The 23,688-nt window shown below is 46.2% G+C and overlaps 1 protein-coding gene across 1 annotated transcript in view; it reads right to left on the reverse strand.

Moving 5' to 3' along the window:
• GRIK4 (glutamate ionotropic receptor kainate type subunit 4) overlaps positions 1-23,688 on the reverse strand; it is a 315,020-nt gene that overhangs the window by 43,359 nt on the left and 247,973 nt on the right. The window contains exons 11-12 of the mRNA XM_037029059.1: positions 16,580-16,687; positions 12,390-12,593 (exon numbers count right to left, since the gene is read on the reverse strand). Coding sequence (XP_036884954.1) covers positions 12,390-12,593; positions 16,580-16,687 — 312 coding nt within the window. The remainder of the gene's footprint in view (positions 1-12,389; positions 12,594-16,579; positions 16,688-23,688) is intronic.

The raw sequence follows: 23,688 nt of genomic DNA on the forward strand, positions 1-23,688 counted from the left end.
CCATTTGTTTCTTGTTGAGGAAATGGAGACCAAGAACTTGAGCAAGTGGCCCAATGTCACAAAGCTTGTCCTTGTCAGAGCTGAGACTGAACCTTGGGGCTCCTGGACAACTGGCCACTTATGTTGCTGTTGACATTAAAAGTAGGTGCCACGACAGAACCAAAAGAAGAGTCTGTGGTCCTGTTCATGCAAAATCACCAGAATTTGTTCTGAAGATGTTTCTTTCCTTTCTCCTGCCTCCACATTGCACTACAAGTACCCACATCTGAGGAATCTGTCTTGAATGAAGGCCCTCTAGGAAAGGATGGTACAGGCTTCTTCAATGATTCCCTCTGTCAGGAGGTTCTTACATCTAACTTAACTCCATCTAATTGCAAAGCAAGCTCACTTCTAATTGGTCTGCTCCACCATAAATGGAGTGGTGGGAAAAGCCTAGAGCTGACTTTCAGTTCTAGTCCACACTCTGCACTGATTGACTGATGTGGTCTGGTCACTTTACTTTCCTAGGCTTCCTTAGCCTAGGCCCTTGCCCAAGGATGTAGGATTCACAGAGTGTTAGGATTCTTCCCAGCAACTCTCACCATGATTCTCAAAATATAGTCTATGACCACCTGCATCAAAATCACCTGAAGGGCTTAATTAAGATGAGAATTCCTGAGCCTCATTCCAGGCTCCTGTAGACTCTGGTGGTAGGACCCAGGAATCTGTATTTGCAACAACTTGTGCAGGTAGTTTGACTTCACTAGTGCTTAGAGACCATGTTTTATAAGCTAGGTATGTATCATGGATTAGCTGTCATAGGTTCACATTTAAGCTTCTTTAATTCCTTCTAATTATGGTGGATGATCAGTTAATGCAAAATATGAAGAAAGAAATATGGAAAAGTGAAGTGTCCAAAATCTATAAATAGGCAATCAGTTCTGAAAGAATATACACACATAATTCTGCCCAAATCACTGAAGAAAAGCAGGGAGATAGGCATGTTGGCCCTCATTTTAAACACAAGGGAGTTTATGACGTATAATAAGTCAAAGGTCATCTCTTTTTACATCTCCCCCCCAGTCCTCCACTCCCAATTCATGTTCCATTGGCTAAAGTAGCCAGGTCATTAGCATAGATTAACAAACTTGGAGCTTTATAGAGTGAGATTGGCTGAAAAGAAACTAGAGTGCAGATATGAGATTTTTAATATAAATAATTTTAAATGTGCTCATTCAGTGTTTCTGCAAGACAGCATTGATCACTGCTATCAAGTGAATCAACCCTTGGGTCAGAAAGTAGGTTTGACTAGAAGATTGTTCACAACTGCATCTAGGGCCTCTCTGGAGGGCAGTCCGGGCCTTTCAGAACCTCCTCCCTTCAATGACATTGACTGGAGTTCAGTCAACCACAAAGGCCCAGCAGGTGCCATGTCAGTCCTGCGTGTGGTTGATGGCAAATTGATAGCCCAACCTTGCTCAAACCTTGAGAGGTGAAAGAGACAAAAATAAAATTGGTTGGAATGAAGGAATTGAAGATATTAGGAAAACCAAAACTGATAATATGAGTAGGAGGTAAACATGGCATCCAGTCCTTTCTCCAAATCAATTAACCAAAGTAACAACTCTAGCCTCAAGTTTGTTTCCCTACACTCAGCTTTCCTCCACAAAGGCGAACTTTGATTGAAATTTGAAAATATTTCCACAAGTTTAAAAAAGTTTGCCTACAATGACATTGTGGTAAAGCAATTCCAAATGGAAAGAAAGCTGAGAATGAGCAGAATCCAAGAAGGACCCTTCCCTGGGTACACACAGAATGACCACGCACCCAGAGAGAATTTGCCCCAAGCTCCGACAAGGCACTTCTGTCTATTCACAAATAGATAACTCCCCAAACCAGGACAAACAGCAAAGCTGTCCCATGTGGACACTGCAGGGTCACTGCCCCCAGCCTGTCTTGCTTTCCTTTGTCTCTAGCCAACAGTGAATTTGGGACAAGGGAGGCAGGGGTGAGATGGAAAAGGGCAGTGACAAGCTAAAAGAAACTGGGGAGGTTTTGTGGATGTTTTTCATGTTTAATTGACTTGGTATAGAACAGTCATTAACTACCTTGGCTTTAATGCACCCCAGGGTATTAGCAGCAAACTCTTGAGTTATCGTCTGTTTGCTCTCCTGCGCTTCACCCATACATTCAGCATCTCTCCTTGTCCACTTTACATCCACTTACATCCATACTGCGCACAGTGTTGTTCTGCTGTGCTGTGTTTTTGTGAAATTTTCATAAAAGTTTGAATTTATTTCAAGCCCTACGATGCCACCCAAACGTTCTGCACCTTCTAAGGCTTCTGGCAGTGAACCCTAGCACCCGAGGAATATGCGTACCATCAAAGAAAAGGTGGAACTTCTCAACATGTTAAAGGAAGGCAAAAGCTACGCGGCTGCAGGCCGCCATCACAGGATCAACGAATCTACTGTTTGCTACATAAACAAAGACGAGAAGAATATTATGTCTATGGCAACAATGACTTTTAACGAGACTGCAAAGAGGGTGGTCACTTCCCACAATAAGGCCACTGTGAGGATGGAGTCTGCATTGGCCCTGTGGATAAATGACTGCAGGAAGAAGAATATCTCATTGGATACCAACACCATCCAGATGAAAGCCAAGAAACTTTATGATAGTTTTGTAGAAAGCAGGGACGTTCACGACAGTGACGAGGATGAAGATGAGGACAACGACACAGAAGCAGTACCGTTGAGTGCTTCTCCCACCAGACCAACCCCATTCAGTGCCAGCAAAGGCTGGTATGACAAATTTTGGAGACACTTTAAACACAGGAGTGTTTCTCTGCAAGGAGCAGCTGCCTCTGCGGATAAAAAGCAGCCCAGCAACTCCCCATAACTACGTTCATCGCTCTGATGAAGAAATCAGTTACGCCTATGCCTTTAGCGGAAATAGAAGTTACCACCCAGGGCAAAGACACTGCACCACTGGATGAAGCACCTGATGCAGTGGTGCCTTCAGAAGAGCTGTGATGCTCTTCTTGTCTGTGCAGTACATTCATCTCATCGTCATCACCTTCATTGCCATCAGTACTGCACAGCTACATAATTCATGGTCTTCATCATTCAGGTTGTAGTACACTTCACTGGTGAGTGCCCATATAGAATTTTATGTGTTGTTAAAATTATGTAGGTTTAAGAGTGTAAAAAGTGTTTAAGAGCATATGAAGTGTTTATAAGAGTGTGGGAAAGGTTAATAAGAGAGTGGGAAAGGTTTATAAGAGTGTGGGAAGGGTTTATAAAGCCTTAGAATATATATAAATAATAAAATAAATATAACTCTGCTGCTTCTCAGATTTTCACCTATCGTGGGGGTCTCTGGAATGTAACTCCCAAGATAGGTGAGGGATCACTGTATCTAGCTGAGAGTGACATGGGGTCACTGAGCTCACCAGGGGTCCCTAAAAGCACTATGCCCTGGGTTCTGGGACTGTCTGACCAGGGGCAGAACCCCCTGCCCCTCCCCAATTCTCTCCTCCTCACCACTCTTTACTGATTCTCTGGCCCACTCTGGGGGGTGCATAAGGGTCCAGGACTGAGCAGTCATGAGCCCTGTGAGCAAAGAGCTTACAGTCCACTGGGGAGGCACACAGTCATCTGATGGTCAAGAAAATCTTTGTAAAATGACAGCTATAATGAATGTTATAAGGGAGTCATTCATAGCACTCCAAGAAGGCAGACCAGGGTGCTGACAGAGCCTAAGAGTTCCACAGGGCTTTCCCAGGATGATACTCCCTCACCAGAACATGATTTACCTGTGATGAGGCCTGGGATGAGCCCCAAGGCATGAAGTAGCATAGTGCATCTTGGGGGCTGGAAGAAGTCTAGAAGGCAGGACAGACAGGGCCCAAAAGTGTGTGATAGGTGAGCTTGGGGGAAGGTGCATGCACACCTTGAAGAGCAATTAGAAGACCCTGAAGTATCTAAGTAATGGATGCTATGCAGGATCAAGGCTGTGATACTCACACAACTCACACCTGTAGCCCTTCTATGTGTCTGGCACTGAAGTAAGTAAGCACTTTACCTCACTCAGTGCTCACAGTACCTCTATGAGCTAAGTTGCCATTACAATCCCCATTTTACAGATCAGGAAAATGAGGCACAAAGATGCTAAGGAACTTGCCGAAGGTTTCACATAAAATAAGTGGCACAGTAGAATTCAAATCTGGGCAGTTTGGGAGAGAGGCTACATTCTCAACCTGCAATGAATTCAGTGGGCTCTCTGAAGAAAAAGACTGAAGGGAGGCGAGAAAGAAGCATCTTCATTTTACTCTCACAGCCTCGCTGTCGATGCCACTGCACTCAGGACAGTCTGGTACCTATGCTACCACTCCACCATGTCACCCAGCTGGTTGGCAGTGATCTCTGGGATACAGTGTCTCAGGGATGCTATCTAGCCCTTATCTTGCTGAACATCTAGCTGACCATTCCCTCAGCCCCTGCCTGGCCCTCCTGAATGAGGCCAATGTCAAGGACACAGCTCTCCCTTCCTCCACTGTTCTGTCTTGTGATGACATTGCTCTGCCTCACTGGCACCAAACCAAAGTGAGCTCAAGTCTAGCCCTGCCAGACTTGAGGGTAGGCTCCACATCCTCTCCAAGCTCAGTTTTGCCATCTGTAAAATGGGCAAGACAGTCATCAACTTGGGTTGTTAGGAAGATAAATGAGGTAACAGACTAAGCACAACACCTGGTAATACATAAGTGCTAAGTTGATGGTGTCTATTAATATTCTTTTTCTAATAAAATTCATTTCTATACAATGACACTTATACCTGACTTCCCTCTTAAAAAATTATCCAGGCTCCCCACCTGTCCAGAACTCAGCCTGGGGGTCAAGCTCTGATAGTGTGTCCGGTCCTGTGGGTTCAGCCTCACTTCCCAGCATTCCCCCTGGAGGGCCCTCTGACATTCTAGTCATCTATCTGTCAAGCACACTTTGTACTTTCTTATAGCCATAACTCCAGTGTGCCATTTCCTCCACTGTCCAACCAGCTATTCCACCTACTCTTGAAGGTCTAGTCACAGTTTACCTCCTCTGACAAACTTCCTTCTCATCTTCCCATGTATAAACCTGCCCCTCTCCATTGCCAAAGGAGATATACATCATAATTAAAATGCCAAAGGTTAAAGATAAAGAGAGACTATTAAAAGCAGCAAGAGAAAAGCAGTTAATTACCTGAAAGTTGCCAGATGAGAGGGGAGTGTGGGGGAATGGCTGAAGAGGTGAGGGGATTAAGAAGATCAAATAGGTAGTCACAGAATAGTGATGGGGATGTAGAGTACAGTGAAGGACATGGAGTAACCAAAGAACTTATATGCATGACCCATGGACATGAACAGTGGTGGGGGGATTGCTTAAGGGAGTGGGGGGTGCTGGGTGCAGGGGTGCCAATGGGGAAAGTCAACTACAATAGCATAATCAAAAATGTTTTTTTTTAAATTTCATATCAATAAAGTCTAGAAGCAAACATTAAGTTTCTATTTTGAAAAAGTTATACAAAAGAAATGTTTGTTTCATCTAGCCACTCTCTCATCAAACTGGGCCAGGGTGAAGTAGGCTCTTGCGGCAGGTGTCATTCTCCTTTCCAGGCATATTTTCAAAGAGCTGACCTCCAGCACTTGCTAGCCCCCACCTTAAATCCATCCAGGGCAGAGGGAAATGAGTCTATCCCAGGTTCAACAGAGATGTCCTCACAGTGTGTTGTGTCAGACAGCTGTCACAGGCCTTGTGTTTAAGTGTCTCTTGCTCACTGAGCGACCTTGTGCAGGTCACTTAGGATCTCTGAACCCATTTTCTTATGAGTAAAGTATGAGCAGTAACAGCTTCATGGGCTGTTATAAGGATTAAGTGAGTTAATGTGAAGGCCTAACACCAAGTCAATGCTTACTGCTCAGTTAGGGTTTACTGACATCTCTATGATTGTGCTGTTCCTGATTCTTGGATCCTGCTTCTGTCCTCTGTCCCTTCCCTCAAAACCCCAGAGGCCCAGCCTCTGTTTTGGGCTGCACCATCCTGCTGGTGGGTTTTCGAAGGCCAAGCCCTTCTACCTGACTCGTTCCTTCTGATTCCCATTTGCTGTTGGCCAGAGTGACACCAGATTCCCCATTGGCTGTGATTCCTGACCACACCCACCTTTGTTTTGATTTCTTGCCTACTTCCTGTTGTTCACCACCTCCTGGCAGCCAGACAGGCCCCCAGTGGACCATCCTTCTGCCATTCAGGACATAGAAGTTCTGCTCAGGGTGTCTCCTGGGTTTGGATAAGAGATCCATTTGGCAGGAGTTGGTAGTGTCCAAGCAGCCCAAATTAATTGAATGAACCAAATACTGACATTTAAAAAGATCTAAGCTTTTGTTTTGTTGCCTAAATTGCACGTGTAGACACAGCTGGAGCAAGAGTCTGTCATCAAGCAAGGGAGCCTATCTGAGAGTTGCAGAAGATAAGAAATGATCCCACAGGTTCTGGGAAGGGTGGAGCAGAGCAGGGCTCCCAGAGGGCTGCCTCCGTAGCTGCCAATGTGGCCGCTGGCAAGACTGAGCCAGCCTGGCTCTGGTGCTGAGAAGTGGTGGGATGTCATTGCTCCTGACAAGCTGTAGGAAGGCAAGAATAACAGTCTGTGAATAAGCCTCCAGAAGTATATAATGATTCTGGCCAGGAACTGAGAGACAGAGGCCAAGGCATGACAATAAGCAAATTGAACACTGTAAGACCTTTTGGTGCAAATTCATTTTCGTGAGTGAGGGATAGCCAGAACACAGAGAACTGTTCCATTCAGATTCTTTTAAGGAGGGCTAGTTCTTCACAAGAAGGCACAGGGTGAGCAGGATCCACCTGCTGGGGTAGGGGGGCAGGTGCACAGCAACAGGGTTTGATGACTGAGGTGCTGCCAGGAAAGCAAAGCACAGTGTGCGCTCAAAACACCTGTGCACAGTAGTTAGGAGGATACCCTGTGAACCCATCTGAGTTTGGAGCTTGAAACCCACACTTCTCAGCCACGTGATCTTGGAAAGTTAACCTCAGAGCCTCAGTTTGCCAATCTATAAAATGGGGGTAATGATGCTTTTCCTTGTAAGATTCTTTAAAGATTAGAAAATATTTGCAAAGCCACTATTAGTGTTGTATCTGGCATGGAGTAAGTGCTTAAAAAATAGTGCCCATTGCTATCTTTAGAGCAATTTGTAGCCAAGAGTGGCAAAGGTCAGCAGGCAGAGCCAGAAGGGGTTGAGCACAGTGCATGGGAGTCTCAGGTGAGGTGACGCAGAAATCCGGACAGGTGACATGGGTGCTTGCTGCATATGTTCAGGCTGTTTTCACTCTTCCCCACCAACAGACACACTCAAGAAAATACAGCCAGCAAGCACAATGGGGGAAGGTTTACTCCATGGCAGTTGGAGAATGCATGTGTGGCGGGGGCTAAGCAGATACCCTGTTAGGTCAACTAGCTTAAAGAGTGAAGAGAGGTGCATCTGGGGCTTGGGAACAAATTAGAAGAATGGGGGTTAATTTTAGAGTCAGCCAGCTAATCCTGGACATTTCTAACCAATAGGGAGAGGAAAGAGGGATGAAGTGGCTTACATTCTTTTCCCCTCAAGACAAATTGGTGTGGGAAGTGGGTGGAGTTGAGCCAAGGCCCAGCTGTGGGTTGCTGGGGAAGGCAGAGCCTAGGAAGGGGAGGCAGGGATTTTCAGGAAGCATGCTCAGTCCCCATGGCTGCAGCAGAAGGGCAGCCCCAGAGAAAACATCCTTTCTGGAAGGCTCAACCTGCTAAATGCACCCGGACCTCTGGGCCACTGGTGGGCTTTCCTTCTTACCAGTCAAAGGGATCATCTGAAAACCAACAACCAAGTCTCTGCATTGAGTTTGTCTGTCCAGGCTCTACATTTCTTGAGGTCAAGGACTGTAAAGGTTAGTAATTTTTTTACATGTGCTTTCATAGCATGACTTCCATCCATCCATCTATCCATCCATCCATCCATCCATCTATCCATCCCATAATTACTGAGTGCTTTTGTATGCTGGGGACTATTTCACCTGCTACCAGTATAGGGATAAACAGGACAAATGTAGTTCCTGATCTCAGTGAATTTACATTCCAGAGAAGGGAGATGGGCAATAAACAAATAGTGCCATAATAAGAAAATGATTATAGACGGTGATCATTTCTTTGAAGAGAATACAACAAAGCAATGTGTTAGAGAGTGACCAGGAGAGATGAAGGTCCTTTGGGGTAGCAGAGAAAGAATTCTTCTCAAAAGAGGTGACATCTGGCTTAGATCTAGGTGATGAGTTGGAAATAGTAGATTGGAGACTTGGGGAAATTGGTTTCTGACAGGAGGAAGGGCAAATGTAATGGTCCTACATTGGAACGGAGCATGCTATGTTCAAGAAACCAAGAGAAGACCAGTGGGGACACAGCAGAGAGTGTGAGAGTTGACTGACAGGAGAGGCAGGGCCTTGTGGGCTCTTGATTAGTTGCTGGATTATAAGGATATTGGTGAACTCGTGGCTGATGCAAGGCAGAATATGTGGGAAATGCTTTTGCACACTTAACGAGTGAACAAATGGTATCCCAGGAAGATTCCGCTACTACCTTAAGGTTTAGGAACAGACCCTCACTTTCAATTCAGGGTATTTTTCTTTAATCCCAAGAGGACAAATGGATTGGCTACCACTGCTACCAACCTAACAGAAGGCAAAAGTGCCTTCTTCCCCAAGAGGTGGCCCAGAGACCCTTTGTCCAGAGTGAATGTCTGCTCCTTTGTCCCTTTCCTGCAGAGGGCAAGAAGGGAGAATGAGAACAGCATTTCAGCTCACCACCACCACACAGAACATTTAGAATGCTGCTGGACCTTCCCACTGCACATGCATCCCTGGACACATGGGTCAGGCACACTTTTGCATTCTCCAGACATGATGGGGCAAGGAGGAGCTCACCCAGGCAGCCTGGGAGTGGGGAGGACCTGGCCCTGGATGAACTCATCTCACAGGAGTCAGCAGGCATGTACATGGTGCATGTTTGAAAACAGAGGTTGGGAAGGCTGAGGATCTGAGCTTCAGGCCTGGAGAGGAGGTGCAAGCAGAGCCTGCCGTGGAGAGGCAGGTGTAGAAATGGGAGATGGAGAGGAGAGGGCAACACCCTTGAGAGTCACTGCATACCTGGCACATTTCACAAATTTACTAGAGGTCATTGATGGCTCACGAGGACCTGGGGAGGGTGCTCTAGTTTCCACTATGAGGATGAAGACATGGGGGTCAGAAATGCTGGGTGACTTGTCCAAGCCCACATGGTGGATATCCAGCAGAGCAGGGAGAGCCAGGTATGAGGATGGGGTGGGTCGTCGGGGCACAGCCAGTCCTCCCAGGGCATCAGCTCCTATCTCCTGATGAGTCCCAAATAGGGCTTGGGCCCAGCTCCTTCTTCTTGCTGGCTTTGCTTACCCATGACTTACTGTACTCTTACGCACCTCTGAGTCCTGCAGGAGCTTCACGTCCACATCCTGCGCTCCTCACACTGGCCATCTATAGCTCCTCTTTTCCATGCACTGTTTCTCTGGGCATAAGCTGACTGGCAAACTGTCACCAAAACTAGGCCAGGAGCCTTCCCTCTCCCTCCTTGTCTTGTCACTCCCTGTTTATTAACCAAGCCCATCCATGAATTGCCTGTTAACCTATTACTGCCACTCAAGTCCTAATGCTATTACTGTCATTCAAATCTTCATTTGAACTACTCACCAGTCCTTCGTAAACTGGTATCAGAACCAGCCTGTTAGAATGCAGATCACTTCCCCCCACTCCCAGAGTTTCTGGCGAGTACTGGGGACAATGCTGCTGCTGGTCCAAGGACCACACTTTGAGAACTTCTGCTCGAGTGTTTACTTCCACACCAAAGATCTAATCATATCATTCTCCTGCTTAACAACTCCAGTAACTCCCTCCTATCTTCAAAGTACAGTCCAAACTCCTTACAATGATTTTTACAAGCTGGGCTATAAATTGCCTTTGCAGCATTGCCTCAAGCTCCTGACTTTCCTAACACCTCTGATGTGGCCACATCGCACAATGCACATGCCTTAAACCTGTTACATCCTGCAGGCTCCATGTCTGTCCACACAGCTCTCTGCCTGTACCCTTCACCCCTTGGTGCTTATCAAATAATGCCTGCTTGTCCATCAAAGGCCAACCTGACTGTTTCTTTTCCTAGAGGCACCACAGTGTATGAGAGTGACCATGGACTTTGTCATCAGACAGGTTTGGCTTTGAATTCCAGATCAATCACTTGACAGTTGTGTGACCCCTACTTAGCTTTTCTGTTAAGCTGAAGTTAATCTCAGCTTCATTATTATAAAATGTGAATAACAGTGTTTATCTCATAGGATTGTTGCTGGAGAAGAAATGATGCATATAAATACCTGGCAAGTAGTAGGCACTAAATAAACAGTAGTTATGAGTGTCAGTAACTCTGCTCCAAAGCCATGCCTGTCCCTCTGGAGCTGAACTATTTCTTTCTTTCTCTGTATTCCCATAAACTTGTGTCAGGGATTCCATTTGGCATATAGCACAGACTATAGTCTAATTATTTTTATACAACAGGCCTTATTTAAAGTGCAGTTGGGCCATTATATAAATTTTAAGAATGGATCCTCCAAGCAGACCTAGTGGGCACGTGGCTTGGCAAATTAAAGGTGTCCTTGCAGGAAGAAACCCTCTATGTGGATAGAGCCTCACACCAGAGCACATGCAGTATGAAGGCGGGTTTCCTCCCTCCCGCCCTGGGAGACAGAGAAGGCTGCGTCTGGGTCAGCCCTCTGCTGGCAAGCCTTTCCCTGAAGCAAGGCCCCACTTCTGACCCAGCTCCCTCCACACTCTAGCATGTGAACGAGTCCCTGTCCTCGAAAAAGTCTTGCTGTTCAACCTGCTGGGTCACTGCAGAAGCTGTGCCATCAGGCATGCTCCTGCTCCTGAGTGCCCTCCTCCTCAGCTCTGAGGGCATGGGTTCTGGTCTGCAGAGCTTGCACATGGCTCTGCCACGGGCAGCTGAGTCAATATCCCAACCAATACTAGGATGTTATCTTATAGTCCAACTTTGGTATAGGTAAAGGGTTAAAAGGAAGTGAGTAAAGAAAAAAGAAAAGAAAAAAAGAAAGCAGAGGTGGAAGGGAAAGAGATGTGAGGGAGGGAGGGAGGAGGAAGAGGAAGGAATGACAGACTGGCCTGGATTTATGTGCACCTTTCTTAGTGACATCAAAGTCCAGCTGAGGTGTGTACTGTGACAGAAAGAATGTGGGCTCTGGAGTGAGACAGACCTGGGTTCAAATCCCAGCCCAGTCTCATACAACTTTGTGGGTTTGAGTCAATTGTCCAAGCTCTAGATGGCTCATTTTTAAAGCGGGAATAAGAAGTAGTTAAAAGATAAGTTGAAACAGAATCAGTGACCACCTCCATAAAGCACACTGCCCGCTGACAGTATCTGGGAAGCTAGTTGCTGGAGAGCAGCAGGACTCCTCCTGCTCTCAGGACCCACAGAGAGGGCAAGGGGTGGGCTCAAGGTACACACCCTCAGAACTCAGGTCTGGGATCTCTGCAGTGGAGTGTCCATCACCTATCCTGACCAGAAACACTCAGTTATGAAAATATGGGCTGTGAATTAACAATAACCTATTTAATTTTTATAAACAGTGTATATCCAGAAAAAACAGAGACTTCCCGCTGAAAGAACTTTCTATATCTTTGCTCTAACCTAACAGATAACTGATATTCTGAGAAGCTCACCTGTATTTTAATCCATATTCACTGTAAAAATCTACAGCCTGAGCATCTTGGCCCAGGGTCTGTGGAAGCACATGAATGGCAGCAGAAAATAATATAAGTAACAATAACTGTAACTCTGACTGACTCCTCTGACAGTTGATCCTTTTCTCCTGTTATTTAACTGTGTATCCTCTGACAGCCCCTCTCAAAGGTCAACACTTTCTCAGGGCCTGTCCAAGCCCTGCCAGTCATGCTAATGGCAGTAAAGTAATCAGAACAAACAAAGAGCACCTGGATTATCCAAAAATGGAACCCAAACTCTCTAATTCACATGAATTGGTCAAAGCCTCCCTTACCTGTTCCAGGTACTGGACTGGGAAAACACCATGATGTCAAATATTTACCAACAATTTTCACTGCTGCCTAGCTCAGTGCCAGCTCAGTAAAGAATTGCACAATGAACAGACAAATAAATGAAAAATGCATGAATAATGGCCTAAGTAAATGGAGCATTCATAAGCATACAGCACAACTTTATGCCCTTCCATCTCCCGCCCCAACCCACCCCTTAGTCCAAACCACCTGCTCTTTCCTTACCCTAGTGATCAGCTCCCCAACCATTCCTGTCCAGGTGCCATTGGCCTCGGGAACGCCGTACACACCATCTCCAACCAGACGGATCTTGTAGTTGAACCGGAGGATCTCTGCCAGCTCTTTGAGCATGTCCACACAAAAACCCTCGTAGCGGTCATTGCCTTCCATTTCCTGGTGGTTCCCCTTCAGCATTAAATATGGGTTTTCCTGCAGCAAAACTGGACAGCTGTCATTCTCCTCTTAGCCCTGGTGTCTCAGCCACATGTGATGGGGGACCCAGGGCACAGGAGGTTAGGGAGACCATGGGGTAGAATAAAGGAAGTGGCTTGGATAATGAGCTACTTTGGAGGTGGTGATTAGCTCCCCTCCTCTAGCTTCTAGGCACTTCTCTTACCAGGAATGCACAAGGGTTCCATTGTACAGACTATCAAACCAAAGCCCCTCTACCTTGTTTAAGGTTATCACCTGATCCCACCACCACCCCATCCCTTTCTTTTGTTTATTGCACACAGAACTGTCACTGAGCATTATGAGATACAAGGATGCTGAGAATATAACAGGCTAGGTAAGAACATGTAATGAACAACTGCAACACAAGGTAGAGTTCGCCCAGCCAGGAGTGTTGGGAAGTGGGGAAGGTCTCTCGGGTGGAGTGTCCAGAGGAGTTTCCACGGGGGAGATGGGAATGGAGCTGGACTCTGGAAGATGACAGAACACTGACAGATGGACATCATGCAGATGGAGGGCATCATGGGCAAGGGAAAGGCATGATGGAGGGCATAATCTGAGTTAGATCAAGCTTGGGCTACTCAGGGGACAATGGGTCTTCCCATTTAGTGGAGTGTGAGTGGTGGAGAGGGGTGGGGACAGGAGAATAAACTCAGAAAGATGAATTAGAGTCAGTATGGGCCTTGGCTGCCAGGATGAGGTGAGTGTACATTGCACATATATAGTAGACAAGCAACAACACTTTTAAAGACTTAAGAATGTAAAAAATATTAAGTACAAGGGAGAGAACAACTGGGAGTGAGAACAGACCTCCCCTGATTTGAGATATTGGGTCCTGCGCCACAGTTTGACTCAGGTTGGATTACAGAGTGCTGGAAGGACACAGAAAGGGTCTAGCTTGATGACAGCTTGGGTGTGGGACACAGAGGGTAGGGGTCCTCAGAGTACTGGAACCAGAGACAGAACTGAGGATGGTGTCTACTGCCATGGGTGGTTTGGAAGGGAAAAAGCTTTGGGTCATGTTGAATTTGAGTGCTGGTAGGTTATCCAGGAAGAAATGTCTGAGTGAGGGAAGGACTGGGGGCAGAGGCTGGAGGCTTCTGTATGGAGGTAATTATTGCAGGTCCAGAATACTGAAGCCATTGAGGGAAAGAACTGAGGAAGGATTAGAAGGATAAGAAGAGACCCTGATTGGGGTCTCTTAGGAAACCCCAATCTTAGGAAAAATAAAGAGTAGCCATAGAAGAAGACAAAGCAGAGCAACCAGAGAAGCTGGAAATCAGAAAAATGAGGTCTCGGAAGTCAAGAAGGAAGAACTTTCAAGAAGGCAGACAGGGCATCTGGGTCCTCTGTCACTGGCAACCCTTCATGGAAAAGTCAGTGGGGGTGGCCAAACTCTGCAAGGATTTGGGAGTGAATGAGATGTGTATGGGTGAGATTGGAGCAGTGTTTTAAGAAGTTAGGAAGTAGAAGAAGGTGGGCAGACCATCTTTCCACCAACTGCTACAAGCCACTTCACTCTCTGAGATTCAGTTTGCAGCTAGCAAAGAACAGGGTTGGAGGATGCCCAAGGGCCCACCAAACCCATGATTCATGATTCCCTAAATTGGTGGGTAGCTGAAAGGGCAATAGGATGTGGATAAGGTGGTGGTGATAGCATCTTGGGATGGGAGGGACCAGAGTATATTTGTAGGTAGAAAGGGAGGAATCCTTCAAAAAGGAGAGACTGAAGAAGAAAGATATGTGCTGGTTAGTGCAACAGGGTTGCAGGATCTGGTGGAAGGAGACAGGGTCAAGGTGAGCATTAGGCTGGGAAGTGAGCCTGGAGTAAGGTGAGGAGCATGGATGTGGATACAGAGAAGAGGGGAGGAGCCCAAATATGAGAGCATGCCAGCCCTCAGAGCTGTGTAGGAGCAGGTGGGCTTGAAGTCTGGATGTATGAAACTGTTTGATAAAACTGCTTAGGGGGTGATAAGAAGTGAGTGAGAGACAGGCACTGCTGAGGCTCAAGGGAAGTCAGGAAGCAGAACACAAATCAGCTATTGAGAGCAGGGATTGCGAGGACAACTGGACTTGAGGACAGGCATGAGACGAGGTTCTGGGCATCGGGTGCAAACAATTTCAGAAGCTAAGAGAGGGAAGTGCTAAGTTCTGGTTTGCTGAGCTCCAGCCGGAAGGGACTCCTGGGTGAGGAAATATAGAGACCCAGGCAGCTTAGAGGTTATGAGGGGAGTAAGGGAAGAGCAATTTTATGAATGTGCTACAGTAGGAGAGGGGAAGGTAGAAGGTTATGTATCAGAGAGAGGAAGCTCCAAGTTAAAGGTTATGATTCATGATCAAGTCCACTGTCATGTCAATGACATGAGGCAAGTCTCCCTGCCTTTCACTCATGCTGCCCTCAGCTCAAGAGCTCTTCTGTGCTCCCTCTGCTTTCCCACCCCTTCTTCTGTCCTTGGGATCCCATCTCCTCCTCTGATGCCAATTCATTTCTAAGAACTCCTGTTCCTACAGCCAGGGTTCCACACAACCATCCTCCTGTCTTACTTGGTGTACCTGATCCCAGGTAGAACATAAGTTGAGCTCAGACTGACTCTTCCAGAAATTAAGCACTCAGTGAAAAGCACAGATGTGGACTCAGGGAAGGGCTTGGCTGCAGGTGTTCATCCCTGGGATGGCAACTCCCCAACAAGTATCACACAATTATATTGGCCTTATAGCTCACCTCTCTCTGCTGATGCTCATTTCCTAGGAAAACCTGCACTTCTCAGCATCTCCTGACTGCTGACAATACTCTCCTTGAGTCAGGTCTCCCTACCTTTGAAGCCCATCTTCCATGTCCCTTTTCTGAAGGGTTTGCTGACATCTCCAATGGGATGGGAGCCCTCTCCCCTTCAATCCCTAGGGGCCAGGTGCATACCTCCTTCCTGGCTCCTATCCCACTCTACTTACAGAACATCAATAATTCTAGTCCAGGGCCTGGGCCCCAAGAGTTCACAAAGTTAGTGATGCAGGTTCCTGAGCTCTTCTTATAAGTTCAAAAAGCCTAAAAGAAACCAACATATTTGCAGACCTTGCACATTTAGCAATGATAAGGCTGAGCAGGCTAACTAAGACATCAAGTCTCTGCTTTGGGCCAGAATTATATCAATACTGGCAACGGTGGTTATTTGCTGCTGATAAAATGCTGTGTCAGGCAGGGAAATATACTTTTGATTAGTTAAAGGAGTAGGGTTGGGAAGAGGAACAAACTAATTATTGCATAATACATGCATTTGATTTAACTGACAAATCTTTTAAGACATGAGGCTTTTGGCAATAAAGAATACCTTGGCCATGAATGAACCTGACTGATGCCATCTACTAAATTATAACTTCTTTGAGGCTAGAGACTGAGTCTTACTCATCTTTGTGCCTTCAGGAATGAGCATAGTGCCTGGTACCTGGGGAGAAGGGCCTGGTAATTGTTGAAGAAAACTGAGTATAAAATGAAGATGGTTCCTGGCCCTATAAATTGAGAATGTTTTCTTCACTAGCTGAAAATAAAGAAACAGGCCATGAAAACTTACTGGACCTCAGGTGCACCACAAGGGGGCATTTTGTACACTATATGCACCCAGCAAGGTAGGCTGTGACAAGAGAGAAGGGGGCTGTCCTGTGGACTTCTCTCACCTTGTGTCATAGGCCCCCTTCCCTTGACCAGGCACAGCTTCCCCAACTGTCTGGAAGAGGCATTCACAAACTGCCATCTCCCCACCCCATCCTTCTCCCCCAGCTGCTCTGTAACTCATCAAATGTCATTTCCATATGAAATAGCAACTTGAGTTTAACTACACTTCCATAAGTTGGTCTTGGTGCTGTGATTAGAGCTCTCATCCTCTGTTTGCTGGGAAGCCCATGAGTAACCTAGAGTTGGAAGAGGCAGCCTGGGAGTTGCAGCTGGGAGTCTTGACAGGCACCCTGCTTACCAGAATGGTGGTGACGACCAGGGTGGTGTTGAAGAGGTTGTTGGACATGTTGGAGGCATAGAGGTGGCGGTCCATGGTGAGTCCATCTGCCACATGCCACTGGCCAATCTGAGGAGACCAAGGAAAAAGGATTGGGAAGAAAGTGGGGAAGGGGGAAGCTGTGGAACTGGGTTGCTGAGGTCCTGCAGGTCTTCAGGGTTGGAAGGAGCTGAGAGGCCAGTCCCCTGGGCTGCATGTAAGCCACAGAAGCAGAGAGAAATATGGCCTATGAAGCAAAGGGGATAACCTGGGGCAGAGGTACTGTTACATGGGACTGGGGGGTCAGAGCAGGGTGAGGAGAACTGTGAGAGCAAGGGAAGAAAGGGGTAAAGACTTAGGATGAGTGGAAGTAAAAATGGAAAAATAAATCAGGAATGATATAGAGTTCAGGGAAGTTCTCTGGCACAAAAGGGAATGGAACATGTGGATTCACAGTATCTTGAGGCAGGAATGAGCCTCAAAGCTCTTTTGCTTCATCCTGCCTTTAACAATTATGATTATCTAAATAAGAATCAGAAAGGTATACTGGAGAGAACCAGCATATATTAGGCATTTAATAAATGTTTGCTGAATGGGTCAATGAATGAATGAACCAGAAGAAGGACAGCCCAGGTTCTAGTCCTGTTGATTCACTTGCTAGCTGTGAGAATGTAGGCCAGTTACTTAACTCTTTCTGAGTCTCAGTTTCTCTGCCTATAATAAAGATGGTGATGTCTACCCTGTCTTCTTCTCAAGTGCATGAGAGAGCATAGATGTGTCACTTTGATACTATGTTATTCAGGCTAGACCCAGAATCATGGATCTTGACTGTGTGACCTCAAGAAAAGTTATTGAACCTCTCTGAATACGTTTCCTTTACCCATTGTCTTAACTCCCATAGAAAAAAAATCCATAACTTAGTTTTCTAATCTCAAAAGTCACCAAGACCTAAACTCAACAGCCCTGGGATTTTAGATGTTTTTTTTTTTTTTTGCCCCCAGTGGAACCCTCTTTATAAATGTGTGTGTGTGTGACCAAAGTATTTCTACTAGCTTGAGCCTCTGGCAAATTTCTGATGCTGAGTGTTTGACCTAGGCAGCCAGGAGAGACAGCTGGCAGCTGGGTGGAAACCCAATGAAATGCACACATCTGCCTTGCCAGGAATTCCCAGGCACTAACAGCAGCTTTCCTGGAAACTCTCATAAGTTCCATGGGTGCCATGTGGCTCTAGTCTCCAGAGCTGGGCTCTGGGTTCCTCTTGTGGAAGCTACCACATCAGTAAAGACATGTCTCACCCTTGGCCCCCACCTCCACCCCAAGGGGTCAGTGGTTAGTGAGTGGGAACCATCTCCCTGATGTCACAGCTTGGAGCTCAAAGAGGGGAGGGGCAGGCTAGAGCCACCCTGGACCCTTACTGGGTTTTAGATCAACATAGACCATAAAGGGCCTATGTTGTAGGCCTCCGGTTTTAGGCAGGAGCCAGATGGTGGCCATACCTGACAAAGGGGAGATGGCCAAAAACTCCTTTTCAAGCCTCTGTGAGCATGCCACCTGGAGAAAGGTGAGTAGCTTTCCCCACCTCTGCAAGGCCTGATTGGTCTTGTACATGCTCATGGGCACTTCCACTTTACAGTGTCTTATGCACACATGCACAGGAAGCCTCATTTTATAGATAAAGAAGCTGACACCAAATAAAAGAACCACCTAACTTTTCTGAGGCCACCTTGTCCCACCAGGTGGGAGGCTTAGGCTTGAACTCCTGTCCTATTGATCCCAGGTGACTCTTCCCAAGCAAGCCTTCATGGCCACCTCGTCTGGCTCTGTCAATGTTCTACTGCATGTTTTTGTTTATATGTCTATCTTTCACTAGCCAGCCTGGGCTGGCCTATTTATGCTAGCACCCAGCACCTTGCTCAAGGATTGGTACTTGAAAGCAGGGGGAAGCCACCATTTCATATAGGCAACATGTTGCTGTCAGTGGGGCAGGGACAAATGCAGACAAGCCCTCCTCTGGCTCTCTGAATTGCCTACTATACCTAACAGGGACCAGTCAACTCAGGTTATTGCCAAGCTACTCCATCTCCTCTTTCTGCAGGGCAAAGGAGTGGGCACGATGAAGGGTTGTTAGTATAGGCAGCTAGATAGGAAATCAGACATTATTAAGCAAAATAAAGTATGGAGTGTAAGTCTGCTTCTCTAGGAAGTTGCAGCCTTCATAGGCACCCCAGGGGACCGCAGCATTGTCCTGCCAAGAGGATCAGTGCTCCTCCCTCCGCTGTGTAGGGAGAAAAAAAACAGCTTTTCAATTTCCCAAGGGTGCAACTGGTCCATCCCGTGAGACCATGAGGGGAGTGAAGCACATGTGCAATAGAAGTCACAATGGCAACCATAGAGGCCTGCCAGTCTAGCCTGTGGAAAGGATCAGATTGGATAAGAGACACAACCCCAGAAGAGCTAGGGAACAGAATGGTTAGGGGGAAGGCCCAGCAAAGCCCAGAAAAACTAGGGAAGCTGACCGATTAGTTTGAGGGAGTGCCTGGTCCATCCTAAGCCCAAGATAATATAACTTGAGCCTAACAAAGACAAAGCCCCTTTCCTCTTTTGTCCGGTAACACACACTCTGTTCGTTTGCACGTTTTCACCATAGCAGCCACGTGGCCTGAGCAGACTACTCGAGCCTGAGAACAGACTGAGCTAGCCGGATCCAGACAGGGACATGGACTGAGCTTTGGCACAGCACAGAAGACACAGAACTTTTGGATCCTAGACTTTGCACTGGGATTGATGAAGGCAAAATTGGATTTCTTCCATGGTGGAACAGCTGGAAATGGGACATTGGCAGCCCAGGGGCACTCTTTCAATTTTGCATCTGGAGCCACAAATAAATCTTATTTCCAGACTTCATCATCCTTTGTAAGTCCCCAAAAATGCTTTTTTCGTGACACTGCAGGGATCTCATTTCCACTAGCAACAGGATGAGCCGCTAGATTTTCAAGTGAAAGAGAAAAATTAACAGTAGTTACTGGGCACCTCTCGTGCTAGATGTTCAGTCATCTCTGAATTCTCCCACCCACCCTGTAGCATATTTTATTTTATTTATGAGGAAACTGATTTCACAGAGGTTTAATGGCTTGTCTAAGTTCACCTAATTAGTAGGTGTGGCCCAGGTTTGCACCTAGAGCTGACTCCTAAATCCAATGTTTTCCTGTCTCTGTTGCTTTCTCTTGGGTGGGGACATGGACATACTCGCCCTTGCGAACAGACCTGGATAAGCAGAGAAAGCATAAAACAGCTATCCAGCAAAAAACCTGGACACAGAGGTTTTTTTCTCCTGGGTTTTGACATTCCATGAAGGTGAAATAATTATTCTCACAGAGGCTCAGATGCCCTGTCTTCTAAATGGTCAGAATTTGGCTCCTGATAGTCTCCTAGGGTGAGAAGGGCTGGATCTGGATAGAAGGACATGAAGAACCATTGATCTGGATGTCAGCATTTGGACGTTTGGGATAGAACTGAACTTCTTAGGGCCCTATTTATCATCCTAAATGTGCATTTCACACTGACAGGGCCAGCAATACCTCAGCCCCATCCTAGCCCACTTTCCACTTCACTGTGTCCAGGGGACCCAGTCCTCACCAATTGTCTGCCCCAGCCCTGAACTACCTGGTCCTACCTGAGCCACAAGAAAGGTACCCACAGAAGCCAGGGATAAAATAATTTACTGAGAACTAGATCTGACAGCCTGAGCAATTTACCCGCCCCCCCCCCCCATTTCAGAATATAGGGAAGAGACTAATTAGCCCCTAAGGTCCACCAGAAAATGAACCTCCCACCCATCCTTCCATTAGCCCCCAAGAAAGTAACAAACTCATCAGATTCAACAAAGCTACTTGGTGGCTATTATCCATGTGAATTAATTGCTGAAAGGCAGTGGGAGGGAAAGTAAGAAACAAAGCCAGGAGCCTTGGGGCACAAGCTAATTGCCCCACTCACTGGGCACCTATCATGCCAGGCACATACCAGGGGTGGGCAGGAGACACAGCTGTCATCACTGACATATGCAGCTCTGCCTCCAGTCAGATTCCTTTGCTTCACCCCACTGATACCTGGCCCCAAAACCTCTTGCAGAAAAACTATAAGTCTCTTTCACATGTCCACGTGTGTGGTCTTGATTATGCACCAAGTAATGTCTTCTCTGAACTTCCTGTCTTTCTTAACGTCTCTGCTTTTCTCTCCATTATCTGGGTGACTCCAGAAGTTGAAGAGAAGGGAGGTGAGAGTATGGATTTGGATTACTATCACTGCTAGACTATACAGCACTTTAATGCACATAAGAAAAAGGCTGATGTGGCCATAACGGTGTACATCTGAGAATGCAGAATACAGGCTGGATTTCAACCTCTACTTACCTTTGAACACTGTACAATTTGCATCATGAATGCAGTGGCCCCAGACTTGGAGGACTTGGGTTAAACCTGTCTTCTCTCCCATGAGCTATTTGACCTTGGGTAAATTACTTCATCCCTCTGAACTCTACTTTCCCTCATCTATAGTAATTGTTACCTTAGCGTTCTTAAGAAGATTAAATGAGATGGGGTGTGTGCACACTAGTAACTTGGTATACATTCATTAATTTAATTTTTAATACCATTGTCTGAGACAGAAGGTGGGATTTCTTCTGTGCCCGACAGAGGGCTTTGCATTGCAGAATGTGATTTATTAGACAGATTAGGCCAGTTGCTGGACTAGCAGATCAACATTAGAAATGAAAATTCTCGGGTCTCTTTTCAGACTGACTGGATCACAAACTCTAGGAGTAGGGCCCAGCTAAGGGTGTTACAGCAAGTACTTTAGATGATCCTGATGCAGGACAAACTAGAGCAGAGCAAGAAGAAAAACTCAGACAATAAAACATGCCGAAACAGAAAGTCAAGGGCTTAGAGATGAACAGTGACTGGGTGACTGCCTGTGGTGAACTAGAAAATGTTTAAAAGGTCACTCTCCACCACCACCTTGCCCCTGTGCAGCTGATCCTCCACGGAGGGCAGAGGCTGGTGGTAAGTGGTCACAGCCAATTCTTGCAGCTGACTGACCTGGGTAAATCCCTCCCATTGATCTGCCAACAGCAACCAAGCCTCAACTACAAGAGTTGTGTATATTAAGCCCACACAGAGGTATACCTCAAGTACCCAGCTTAGGTGATAGGGGAGGCTGAGCCACAGGACACCTACTACATTGACCATGCTACCAAGATACAGAGTTAAAGTAGTTTTATCTAATACATAGAAAGAAAAACAGACAGGCTGTCAAACAAGGAGCAAAGAAACATGGCCCAAATGAAAGAACAGATCAAAACTCCAGAAAAAGTTAAAGAAAATGGAGATAAGCAATCTATCAGATGCAGAGTTCAGAACAATGGTTATAAGGATGCTCAAGGAACTTAATGGGGACCTCAACATCATAAAACAGATCTACTCAGAAATAAAGGAAACACTGATTGAAATACAGAACAATTAACAGGGAAACAACAGAACAGTGGATGAAACAGAGAATCAAATCAATGTTTGGGAACATAAGGAAGCAAAAAACAACCAATCAGAACAACAAGAAGAAAAAAAGAATCCCCCCAAATGAGGATGGTGTAAGCAGCCTCTGGGACAACTTTAAGAGGTCCAACACTTACATCATAGGGGTGCCAGAAGGAGAAGAGAAAGAGCAAGAAATTGGAAATCTATTTTAAAAAATAATGAAAGAAAACCCCTAATCTGATTAAAGAAATAGACGTGTAAGTCCAGGAAGCACAGAGAGTCCCAATTATGATGGATTCAAAGAGGCCCACTCTAAGAGACATCATAATTAAAATGCCAAAGGACTTCCACCCAAGATGGAGGTGTAGGTAGACATGCTGTGCCTCCTCGCATAACCAAAAAAAGGACAACAACAAGTTTAGAAACAAAAACAACCAGAACTGACAGAAAATCGAATTCTATGGAAGTCCAACAACCAAGGAGTTAAAGAAGAAATATTTATCCAGACTGGTAGAAGGGGCAGAGATGGTCAGCTGGGCAGAAAGGACTTGCCAAAAGGCAGTGGCTGGTAGACAGGGGCGGGCAAGGCAACGGCTGGCAGACCTGGCAAGATGGCAGACTGCAGACTGGGTGGTCCCACATTCATGTGCAGATGAACTGGGAGGAACAACTAGGGCGGGAGACAGACCACACAACCCAGAGTTCCAGCACAGAAACAAAGCGTCAGACCTCTGATTGAAAACACCTTGTGGGGGTTGAGGCCTGAGAGGGTTGAGCAGGAGGAACTCCTAGCTTCACAGGAGAGTTCACTGGAGAGACCCACAGGGTCTTAGAATGCATACAAGCCCACCCACCCAGGAATCAGCACCAGAAGGGCCCAATTTGCTTGTAGGTACTGAAGGAAATGACTGAAAACCAGGGAGAGCTGAGCAAGCGGCATTGTTTCCTCTTGAACCCCTCCCCCACAAACAGCATCACAATGCTGCAACGTGGATTGGCCTGCCCTGGTGAACACCTAAGGCCCCACCCCTTATACACAACAGGTTCGCCCAGACAGAAGAAAAATGGCCCAACTGAAAGAACAGATCAAAGCTCCAGAAAAAATACAACTAAGTAATGAAGAGATAGCCAACCTATCAGAGGCATAGCTCAAAACACTGGTAATCAGGATACTCACAGAATTGGTTGAATATGGTTGAAAATTATATGAAATATGAAGGCTATGCTAAGTGAAATAAAGGAAAACATACAGGGAACCAACAGTAATGGGAACTTTCCCAATCTGGCAAAGGAAATAGACTTCCAGGAAGTCCAGGAAGTCCAGGAAGCTCAGAGACTCCCAAAGAAGTTGGACCCAAGGAGGAACACACCAGGGCACATCATAATTACATTACCCAACATTAAAGATAAGGAGAGAATCTTAAAAGCCGAAAGAGAAAAGGAGATGGTCACCTACAAAGAAATTCTCATTAGACTATCAGCTTATTTCTCAAAAGAAACCTTACAGGCAGAAGGGGCTGAAAAGAATTATTCCAAGTCATGAAAGGCAAGGACTTTCATGAC

The sequence above is a fragment of the Sturnira hondurensis genome, unplaced genomic scaffold, assembly GCF_014824575.4.
Source record: "Sturnira hondurensis isolate 20B ecotype Veracruz unplaced genomic scaffold, ASM1482457v3 Scaffold0020184, whole genome shotgun sequence".
In the NCBI taxonomy this organism is placed as follows: Eukaryota; Metazoa; Chordata; class Mammalia; order Chiroptera; family Phyllostomidae; genus Sturnira; species Sturnira hondurensis.